The 11,731-nt window shown below is 30.6% G+C and overlaps 2 protein-coding genes and 1 long non-coding RNA gene across 3 annotated transcripts; all 3 read left to right on the top strand.

Annotated features, from left to right (window-relative positions):
* The first annotated feature begins 334 nt into the window (after window positions 1–334).
* On the top strand, window positions 335–2,328 carry LOC105960624 (PLATZ transcription factor family protein). The gene is made up of 4 exons (XM_012984816.2): window positions 335–496; window positions 611–856; window positions 968–1,108; window positions 1,473–2,328. Exons 1-4 carry the CDS (start codon window positions 494–496, stop codon window positions 1,824–1,826), a joined length of 744 nt encoding a protein of 247 aa, XP_012840270.2. The 5' UTR covers window positions 335–493; the 3' UTR covers window positions 1,827–2,328.
* A 3,953-nt stretch (window positions 2,329–6,281) lies between these two features.
* LOC105960634 (uncharacterized) lies at window positions 6,282–6,988 on the top strand. Its single transcript, XR_001173036.2, has 2 exons — window positions 6,282–6,424; window positions 6,643–6,988. It is a non-coding gene; the product is annotated as an uncharacterized LOC105960634 (long non-coding RNA).
* A 3,140-nt stretch (window positions 6,989–10,128) lies between these two features.
* On the top strand, window positions 10,129–11,038 carry LOC105960625 (uncharacterized). Its single transcript, XM_012984817.2, has one exon. It carries the CDS (start codon window positions 10,210–10,212, stop codon window positions 10,810–10,812), a length of 603 nt encoding a protein of 200 aa, XP_012840271.2. The 5' UTR covers window positions 10,129–10,209; the 3' UTR covers window positions 10,813–11,038.
* Window positions 11,039–11,731: the final 693 nt, after the last annotated feature.

The raw sequence follows: 11,731 nt of genomic DNA on the forward strand, positions 1-11,731 counted from the left end.
CGCCAAAACAGCCAAACTCAACTCGAGTTCGACTTGTTTACACTCCTACATGTAATTAGGGGGTTGTGTGCTAAAACAAACTGAATTACAGAAAAGTTTCTGCAATAAAGTAACATGTGGTAGTTTTTTAGCAACTCGATATAACACAAGGGTGCAAATTGCAATAAACCACATGTACTCTTATACGTTAGTTTAAGAAGAGGGGTTAAATTAATCACATAACAACTACCATCATTAACCATGTAATTACATTATTACCTTTAATTAGTAGTCTCTAGTCAAATGAGATCTTTATATAGCAAAATATCAAACCAAAAAAAATAAAATAATAATAATAAAAAATAAATAATTCCCTCTCTCTTATCTCTTGCAAAAATATTCCATAAATAGAAGCAGCAGATTCCACACCCTAAAAACTCCTCTCTTTTTCTCCATTTTACACTACTAACTAAAGAAACCGCCTTCTCCAGTATTCCCTGTTTATTACACGATCATGGTACGTAATTAACATGTTAATTAATCCTCCTATTTAATTAAGCTTTGTGTGCTAGTTAATTGATCATATGATTGAATTATGGTGTTGTATTAATTTAATTTAATTTTAATTTAGGGGGGTCAAAAGCCTGCATGGATGGAAGCACTATACGCGCACAAGTTCTTCGCGCCGTGCTCGATTCACGACTCCGCGAAGAAGAACGAGAAGAACATATGCTGCTTGGACTGCTGCACGAGCATTTGCCCCCACTGCGTCCTCTCTCACCGGGCCCACCGGCTCCTCCAGATTCGCCGTTACGTTTATCACGAGGTTGTCCGGTTGGAGGATATCGACAAACTCATGGACTGCTCCAACATTCAGGTTTTTATATATTTCTACTAATTACAATTATTCACAATTCAATTCAATTCAATTCGTTAGTTAATTAATTCGTTATATAAAAATTACGGTTTAATTACGCGTCGTCGGCAGGCTTATACGATAAACGCAGCGAAAGTGTTGTTCATAAAGAAGAGGCCACAAAACAGGCAGTTTAAAGGGTCTGGGAATTATTGCACTTCTTGTGATAGAAGCCTTCAAGAACCATTTATCCATTGTTCTCTTGGTTGTAAGGTAACACAATTTTAATTCTTTTATTTTTTTAATTATTTCAATTTTTTTTTTAATTTGAATTACTTTGAAATAATTAATTATGGAATATCTTGTGAATTCAACTGATTTTTTTTTATAACTGAATTTAATTTAATCCCTCAGTTTATATATTATATGCATAATTTGAATTAATTAATATAATAGAAACCCTAAGCAGAATTGAATATTAAGATATATATGTTGATTTCTTTTTTCAAGATTTTTTTCAATTTTAAAAATACACACTTAATTTCCAACAGCTAGATTATTGATTACAATATTATGATCATAAAATATATATATATATATATTTTTTTTTGTAATTTCGTGGTGATCGATCGATCAGGTTGAATTCGTGCTCAAACACTACAAAGACATAACACCATTCTTGAAAGTATGCAATACACTTCAACTCAGTCCGGATTTCTTCATTCCGCAAGACATCGGAGACGAAGAAACAACCAATCACAACAACAATTCGCCACATTCGACAATCGTCGACGAGCCGTTGACGTCATCGTCGAGCTCGGATAACATGAGCTTCTCGTGCACCGAGTTCGTACGAAAGAAGAGAAGCGGGCTCTACGTGTGTGGAAGATTGGCTAATTACAAGATTAATTCATCTTCAGAAGAAGATGATTTGATGGCCACTAGTATGAGTAGAAGGAAAGGTGTTCCTCATAGGTCACCATTGTGTTAGATTTTTTTTTTTAATTTTTTTTTAATTTTGAAATAATTAATGATAACAATTAATTAGTATTAAATAACTATTTAATTATTTTTTTATTTCGAAATTGAGGAAGGAAGAAGAAAAAGAAAATGATGGTATTGAGTTTCTTGAGGAGGGTTTTGGGTTTAATTAATTTAATTTTTAAGTACTTGGTCGGGGTGTTTTGTCTTAATGGCATCACGTGTTTCCCACTTCCCAAGTTAGGGTTTTGTACATTTTAATTTGTGATTTTCTATTTTTTGTTTTCTATTTTTTTTTTGAAATTTATATATATTTTTTTAAGTATGGGGGTTATGTAGACTTTTTTGGTGTTTCTATGTAAGCTTCTCTTGTCTCTATAGTCTCGAACCCCAAAAAATCAGACAAAAATTAGTGACAAGGAATAAAATAGCAATGGGCAATATTATTATTTTATTTCTCAACTTGTTTTTTATTTTATGGATTTTTTATAATGTTGAGATTCTCTTTTTTATTTTGCTCGAGGTTAAATTATGGTTTTTATTCAAATTAATTACACTAGTAATTGTACCCGTGCGATGCACGGGACAACAAATTGCATTCTTTTGATGTTGTAAGAATATAAACAAACGTTTGATGTATCGTATGATCAAAATTCTATTATACTGGAACATTATTAAGTATACTACACACACAAAAAAAAAAGGACATAACTTTACTGTTGAATAATTTTCCAAATGAATTGAATCAGCTAATACCAGTAGATTGAAAATTTGAAACAGGAAAAAAAATCATCAATTATGTCTTCCATGTTGAGCTTAAAAGTAATTAGATTTAATAACTAAGTTAACATAATCAAAACTAAACTATCGACAACATACCATCGTAAAAGGCCATCTATACATCTTGCATCGGAACTAAGCCGTTCTCCACTGCCTCATTTTAAGGTTGTTTTGCCACTGGAATTAACAATTGGAAAATTAAGAAACAAAAATAAATATAAACAATAAATTAAATATCGCATACAAACAATAAGTCTTGAAGGTCGACATCCAATAGCTTGTGGCTCCGCCCATTTTTGGTTAATTTTCTCAAATCATCCCTTTCAATAACATGTCCAATAACATATAAAATGAAATAATTGTTATACATAAAATTTGAAAACTTTGGTATAAATTAATGAAACACATAATTTAACAAAATGAAATTACCTATAAGCCATGATGGAAAAAGATGTAAACTAATTGCCACACATGCAATAGGATGAAGAAGAAGATAAGAAACAAAATCTAAAGTCGGGTTACCAAAAAAAGAAGCCTTAGGTAGGGAAGAAATAAAATTCAAATGTTGCAGACATTCTGTAAGACGATGTCACAAAATCCGCTAGGGATGAAAATCAGATTTATTTACCCTTTTCTGTAAAAATCGAAAATCAGATTATTATAAATAATATCTAGGAGAATTTGATGAAAATCGATAATAATATTTAAAATAATATTTCGGAGATAAATATTTGATAAAAAAATCAAAAAATAATATTTAGGAGATAAAAATCAAAAATAAAATTTAAAATAATAGTTAGGAGATAAAAAATTGATAAAAAATCGAAAATAATATTTCAAATAATGTTAATGAGATAAAAGTTGATAAAATATGAAAATAATAATTAGAATAATATTAAGGAGATAAAATATGATTAAAATTAAAATTATTATTTAAAATAATATTTAGGAGATAAAAATTTGATAAAAATCAAAAATAATATTTAGGATCCAATAATCTGATAAAAAACGAAAATAATATTTAGGAGATAAAAAAATAATAAAAACATGATAAAACTCGAAAAAAATATTTAAAATATTATTTAGGAGATATAAATTTGATAAAATTCGAAAATAATATTTAGGAGATAAAAATCTGCTAAAAGTTTAAAATTATATTTAAAATTATAGTTAGGACTTAGGAGATATAAATTTGATAAAATTAAAAAAATATTATTTATAATAATATTTAGGAGATAAAAATTTGATAAAAATAAAAAATAATATTTAGGAGACAAAAATCTGATAAAAATAAAAAATAATATTTAAAATAATATTTAGGGGATACAAATATGATAAAATTCAAAAATAGTATTTAAAATAATATTAAGGAGATAAAAATTTAATAAAAATTGAAAAAAAATTACAAATATGACATTAGGGTTTCTTAGGGTTGCCCTAGCATTTCTTTCTTTTATATATAAGATAAGATATCTAGGAGAATTTGATGAAAATCGATAATAATATATAAAATAATATTTAGGAGGAAAAAAATTGATAAATAAATCCAAAAATAATATTTAGGAGATAAAAATCGAAAATAAAATTTAAAATAATAGTTAGGAGATAAAAATTTGATAAAAAATCGAAAATAATATTTCAAATAATGTTAATGAGATAAAAGTTGATAAAATATGAAAATAATAATTAGAATAATATTAAGAAAATAAAATATGATTAAAATTAAAATTATTATTTAAAATAATATTTAGGAGATAAAAATTTGATAAAAATCGAAAATAATATTTAGGATCCAATAATCTGATAAAAAACGAAAATAATATTAGGAGATAAAAAACTAATAAAAACATGATAAAAATCGAAAAAAATATTTAAAATATTATTTAGGAGATATAAATTTGATAAAATTCGAAAATAATATTTAGGAGATAAAAATCTGCTAAAAGTTGAAAATTATATTTAAAATTATAGTTAGGACTTAGGAGATATAAATTTGATAAAATTAAAAAAATATTATTTATAATAATATTTAGGAGATAAAAATTTGATAAAAATAAAAAATAATATTTAGGAGACAAAAACCTGATAAAAATAAAAAATAATATTTAAAATAATATTTAGGGGATACAAATATGATAAAATTCAAAAATAGTATTTAAAATAATATTAAGGAGATAAAAATTTGATAAAAATTGAAAAAAAATTACAAATATGACATTAGGGTTTCTTAGGGTTGCCCTAGCGTTTCTTTCTTTTATATATAAGATTTTGAATGGTTTTATCTTTTTTTTTTTTTTTTTGAGTAATTCAAGTCATTACAAAGGGAAGTAGGGGAGGGAGACTCGAACCCTAGACCTTTTTACCCTATTGGTAAGGCTAGGTACCAACTCTCCTACTGAGGGTTGGTGAATGGTTTTATCTTAATAAAAGCAATTAGAAGGGAGTAAAAAAAAAAAAAAAGATCGCGAGTACGTGGGTAAATTATGGCCACCTGATCTTGAGGTAAGGTCAAATTACGAAAAATCCTCTTATGTTTGGGTAATTACAATCACACATTTCAACTATGAATCTCCTTACACATCCACCCTTATGATGTCAAATTCAATATAATCTTATAGATTCCGTGCAATGCTTTCTAGTTTTGTGCTCGTTTAGTGCAAAAATGTAATTTCCGATGCACCACAATTAGATATTATAAGCCAAAAGACACATCTTATGATCATCTTTTGTTTCTAAATGAGAAGCTCAAATAGGGTAAAACGGGTACAAACTGCAGAATATTCTACATACTCTAGAAAATTCCACTAAATTAGACACCACAACAGTGGACATGTAATTAGACGATTCATAATTGAGAGGTGTAGTTGTAATTACTCAAACAAGATGGAATTTTTCGCAGAGATTAGATAGCCAAGCAAATAGTGGGCCTATATGAGTTGGGCCGGGCTGCAAATGTAGAGTCCGCTAGTGGCACTTCTCACCCATAAGTCTAGTAAACTCATATTTATAATATCCTTTTGTCCCATATAGAAGCCCATTTTGGAATTGACCCAATTGATTTGAACTGATGCAGTCGAACCAGTGCAAAGCAATCGAACTCAAACCGAAATCGTGCGACGACTAAGGCACTAAATCTGAAATGGTGCTTTATGGGGCCGGACCAGTGGGTTAGATATTTTTTATTTACTCTAAAGAACACTACTTTTCATATCTAATCATAAATAAACCCTCGTTTTTCCCGTAATTCCTGGCTTAAAATCTGAAACCCATTTCTCTTCTAAAATTCTAGCCTAACTTATTCTCGGATTCTATTGAAAAGTTCCTAGGCAAAGTACAGTTTGTTGTACTTAGAATTTGGAGTGCACATTGCATCTTGGGGGACGATTTTCGATAAATTAAAGCCGTAAGCACTGTAGCAGAAAAAATATCGTCTTAAGAACAGAGACAAGCTGAGATGGTCTTCGTGTTGACCACAAAAGTCCAAAGACAAAATGAGAAAGAAAAACAAAAACAAAATGTATATTAATCACCAAAGTCCAAAACCCTAAGTCTCCTCCAAAGAAAAAGGAAATAGAAATAATATTTGACTAATTTGCAAGACCAATTAATTAATGTAAATGTGAGGTGGAAAGAAGTCTGCGCAAGAAACTGGAGGCGAGCACGTGTGGGGCGCCCTCCACCATGAGCAAAACTCGTGCTCTTCTCACTTAGGTCAAATTGTATGTAATGGAAGCTAAAGCCACTGTAGGTAAAAAGATAAGTGAATAATTGAATCTCACAGCCAAACCACACACACTCGAATTCATGGAACCTTTGTTCCAAAAGGAGGTCAGGCGAATTTTATTTTCTTTTCTTCTTTTTTTTTTTATATTTTTTTTATTTGTTCTTTGTAGTTGCTGCTATAAATAAGGGGATCGGAGATATAAATATTAAAATATATATTATTTGCTCCAGTATAATATAATTTCCATCAATTACTTTCTGAATATATTTATTATTTCAATCTGTGTGTTAATTACTAATATGGTGGTGGTTGTTATGTGTAGTGAGTTAACCTCCGAAGAAATTAGGGTTTCCCCTAATTTCGGCATATTAATTACTCAACTTCATGATCGTGAAGGCGACGATGACGACGACGACGACGATGACGGTGGCACCTTTGTCGCACCAGCTGCCTAATTTAATTACTCCCATCTTTGAAAACCTAAATCTACATATACAATGTGTGTGTGTGTGTGTGCGCTTGTATGTGTTTTCTTACATATATAAATATGAAGTAAAAAAAAAAAGTTTGTCCTAATGAGAGTAGTTGGAGTGATGATGGAGTTATAGATAGACTGTTATATATATTTTGATATACATCAATAAATTATATATACTTGCATTTTTCTTTCATTGTTCTACTTTATTTTTCTTTTTGCAATTAAATTATATATATATATATATATATATATATATATATATATATATATATATATATATATATATATATATATATATATATATATATATATATATATATATATATATCTCACTGTTAAAGTAATTGTTGAGAGATGATGATTGAATTTAATTATGGTTAATATTACATTTAGAAATAAAAAAAATTACTATATCGTTATACAATACTCATTTTAATTTGATTGATTTGGTTGAAGATCAGTGTGGTACGATGTTGTATCCGATAGGCATCACGATCGTTTCTTGATGCACACATATAATCAAAATGGTTCGTGCAATTCGTCCTAAGGAAATTGAAACATTTTCGTGTGCAAAGCATCAAAATTTGTGATCAAATCGTCAAGAATTGTAAGACGAGATTTAGAACGTCCTATGGACATTAGCTTGACGAAGATCCGAGAGGAGGATGAAAAAGGGAGTTGTTCTTTCACTTGACGAAAATTTATATAAACTAACTTTTCATGCAGGTGAATTTTCGCATAATTCACGGAGTCGGGCTTTTGGGATTTCGGAAATTGTAGAGCACGAAATTTGAAGAACTTTTCGTTGGCTGTTAAGAACATCTTGAACCTCCAATACCAGATCTTGAACGAAAGAGATATATACTCAACGTCATACTCATGAGCCATGCCGGAATTGTCAATTATGCGCGTATTTTGACCGATGCACAAAAACTAGAGGTACCGAAAGATCGATGATCGAGAAATTAACATCTCCAGGTATGTTCTTTCTCTATACCTACTAAGCGTGATAATTTTCGCAATTGATATAGATTTGTGGATCACGGTGAACAATAATTTGTGCATAATTCAGTTGTAATTGCTGATGTGATTTATAATTGTGAATAAATGATTTTTCGTTAACAAAATTACGTGTTTATGATTGGTGGTATAAAAATGATTAGTTGCGATGTTGAAGGATATGACAACAATATTGGCTATATGTTTTTGGAGCCAATAAGGACAGTTTCTTACTGCAGATATATAATAAAGGGGTTCGTGCAATTCGTTTTAAAGAGAATGGAATCTTTTTGTGCCTTAACCACCAAACTGTGTGATCAAATCGTCAAGATTTCAGGATTCGAATAAAAATTATTAATATTCTAAAACGTAATAAAAGGATACAAAGGGCTTCATGTTTTGTTCTTGCCTAGGGCTTCTCCGACTTTGGACCGGCCCTGCAAGCACCTTTACACTGTCGAACCGGTAATAAAACCAATTATTATTGTTATTATTTATTGAAAAAGAAAAATAAACAAAATTACATATTATATATATATTAGCATATATATAAATTATATATATTACAAATTACAAAACTACAAGTCGATATTATCACCCTTCCTTCCCATTTCTTTTATTCGACAAATAAATAAAAACCAACATTAATACCTACCAATGCGAATAAGTTTAAAAAAAAACAATTTTTTTTTTCATGGACATGAATAAATTACATATTTTTATATCTTTTTTTTTTTTTTATATTAATAATTCAAAAATCATATTGTATTTCTTTAGTTTTGGAGTGGGAAGGCTTGTTTTTGTGGAACTTGGTCTTGATCCATTTAATGCCTTTGGAGGCACCTTTCTTTACCTTCTTTGCCGCACTTTTCGTTTTCTTCTTTGTTTTCTCCATCGCCTCCGACGCCACCTCCTTTGTTCGTTCGAACGTCTCTTTCAGCCTCGTCGACAGCTTCGGCTGTGGGTCCCCCAGCCGCTTCGGCTGACGTGCAGCCGGCTCTGTGGCCGCGGTTTCCGCCCACGGGTTAACGTACGACATTGAATCACCGACGACCTGTTTTCGAGACCTCAAGAAAAGACTAGTGTTGGCGTCTTCCCTTGAGAGAAAATTCAAGAAGAAAATATTTTATATTTCCTTTTATTTATTTTTGTATATTATTTTTTAGGGCTATGACAAAAAAAAAAATCACCTTAGATTTGGGCTTTTTATTTTAAAACTAGTAGCAATTGGAGGTGGCACGTGAATTAAGCCCATGCACATATTCAATTAACTATATATAGTGTTTCTCTTTTCTCTTGCTTTTTTTTTTTTATTTTTTATTTATTTCTTTTATTTGTTTTTAAAGTTTGAAAAAATATATAATCATGTAGAATTCCGAGATTTTATGAATCTTTCTCAAATTTAAAAATTTTAGGAAGTTAAATGCTATATACCTAGTTATATACTGTAAATTTTAGTTGTAGATTTAATTAAATAATTATACACTAAACACGCATACGCATGAGTATGTTTGATTATGTATAAATTTACGGTTGACATCCATCCACAATAAATAACAAGTATAATATCTAATTACCCTAAATTTTGTGTTTGAACTTGATTTGTTCGACATAATAGTGAATTTTTTTAACTAGTTTAATAAATTGATCCGACAAATATTTAATTATACATATTCGATTATTATTTGTTAATCTTGAGCTACTCAAAACAAGTTTCATATCCAAATTTCAAATTTGATTCGTACATTATTTGGCCCTCAAAGTAACCAAGTGTAAGAATAACAAAATAACCTAGGCAAATTTCAAGAAAAATGTATGAAGAAAATTCAATTTAGATGAGTTTTTCTAACTAGTATTAGTGGAGCCAAGAGTTTAAGTTAGAGGAATAATAATTAAAAATTAAAATATTTATCAAAATTGTCATGTATCTATGGATTCAGTTAACAAAAAATGTTGCCAAAAATGTGTCACATGTTCCTAGGACAAAGCCCACATGCTCACTTGCTCCTGTAACAGAACCGAATCTCAAATTACAAAAGACGAGGGTATTATCTTATACTATGTTATTAATAATGTTTAAATATTCAACACGTGGAATTTATATGGAGAGTGTCACCAAAAAGTTGATGAACGTGGCATGCAACCCTTGATTGCTTTTAAACGGCCCCTTAAACGTCGTCGTTTTGTAGTTTCGCCACTCACATGCATGCACAGGAAATATTAATATTAAAATACGGATATTCTAAATTTTTAATTGATTAAATCAAAACCGAATAAAACTAGATTACTAGAGTCCGACCCGGTAGCGATACGGATCCAAGTTTTTTCACCCCTATAAATTACACACAACGGAGAAATTAAAAAAACAAAAACAAAAATCGACAAAAACAAAGTTCTGAAGTTAATCCATCAATGGCGGCTTATACACCACGCAGATCAAGCGGACCGGTACTCCGGTCCACCGCTCTTGGCGGCGGATTCAACCGAAACGCCGCCACTCCGCCGTCTCCCTCCACCTCCTCCGCCTTCACTACGGCGGCGCAAACACTACGGAGGCCTAGCGTAAACCTCCCCAAGTATACTTCTCCATCACTCAGATTCAGCCTCGACCGGCCCGGTTCACCAAACCGGTCTATTTCAGTGTCCACCAGGGCGGAGAAGCCGCCTCCGGCGGCGGCGGCCGCCGCTGGCCAGAGGAGGACGTGCATGTGCTCGCCGACGAACCACCCCGGTTCGTTCAGGTGCAGCCTACACAAAGGCGGACTCGCCGGAAACGGAGTGGTTTCGGGCGGCGGCCCAGCCCGAACGGTGTCGTGTGGGAGCTCGAGCGGGCTGAACATGAGGCGGTCGGCGATGAAGAATTCACTGGTCCGGATTGGTACGGTGGAAGGTGAGTTGGAGAAGAGAGCTTTGGCGGCGCTGATTCGGCCGTCGTCTCATCAGCAGCGCCGCCGTGGTGAGTTCCGGCCGCGGCCCAGCCGACTCTCCGTCATGTCTCGGTCTCTAGATTCTTAGGGACTCTAATAGCGATAGGAAACTGGAATTAGAATAGAATTAGGAATAGAATAGAATACTTTTGACTTTAATTATTTTTAATTTAGTAACTTAATTAAAGTTTCATAATTAATTTGAAGCAATATTTGGCTTTAATTTTAGTAACAATAGATCAAATACAATTCTCTCTAACAGGGTTTGTTGTGTATATAATTTTGAATTTTGTCAATGAATCAATTGTTCTTACTACTCAATTGTTTATTTATTTATTTATTATACACATACAAATATTATTTATATCTCCTTAGGAGATATTTTCGAAGTTAATTTATTATTTTAAAAATTATTTATATATTTAAACTAATTAATTCTTGAAGAATTTTATATTGATATTTCAAAATCTGTCCTAAAATAGAAAAAAACTAGTAGTTCACCCGTGCGATGCACGGGGATCAATTCAAAATCAAGATGAAGTAATCCAAAAAAATGAAATAAAAAGTACCGATACTAATACAAATATTAATACCAAAATCTATACAAATATAAATACAAATATTAACACTAATATTAATACCCATGCTAATACTAATAGTAATACCAATATTAATACTAATATTAATATTAATACTAATACTAATACTAATACTAATACTAATACTAATACTAATACTAATACTAATACTAATACTAATACTAATACTAATACTAATACTACTCATATTCAATATAATTCTAATACTAATACTAATACTACTACTACTACTAATACTACTACTAATATTAATACGAATACGAATATTAATACTAATACTAATACTAATGTTAATTCTAATACTAATATTAATACTAATACTAATACTAATACTAATGCTAATACTACTACTAATACTAATACTACTACTAATGCTACTACTAATACTAATACGAATACGAATATTAA

The sequence above is a fragment of the Erythranthe guttata genome, chromosome 11, assembly GCF_056151865.1.
Source record: "Erythranthe guttata isolate IM_541 chromosome 11, IM_541, whole genome shotgun sequence".
NCBI lineage: Eukaryota > Viridiplantae > Streptophyta > Magnoliopsida > Lamiales > Phrymaceae > Erythranthe > Erythranthe guttata.

What these genes read in the sequence shown, in the direction of transcription:
- LOC105960624 (XM_012984816.2), top strand. An exon ending in TGGACTGCTCCAACATTCAG is followed by an intron (nt 857 to 967) that starts GTTTTTATATAT and finishes CGTCGTCGGCAG; the next exon opens with GCTTATACGATAAACGCAGC. An exon ending in ATTGTTCTCTTGGTTGTAAG is followed by an intron (nt 1,109 to 1,472) that starts GTAACACAATTT and finishes TCGATCGATCAG; the next exon opens with GTTGAATTCGTGCTCAAACA.
- LOC105960625 (XM_012984817.2), top strand. Translation starts at nt 10,210, where the DNA reads ATGGCGGCTTATACACCACGCAGATCAAGCGGACCGGTACTCCGGTCC.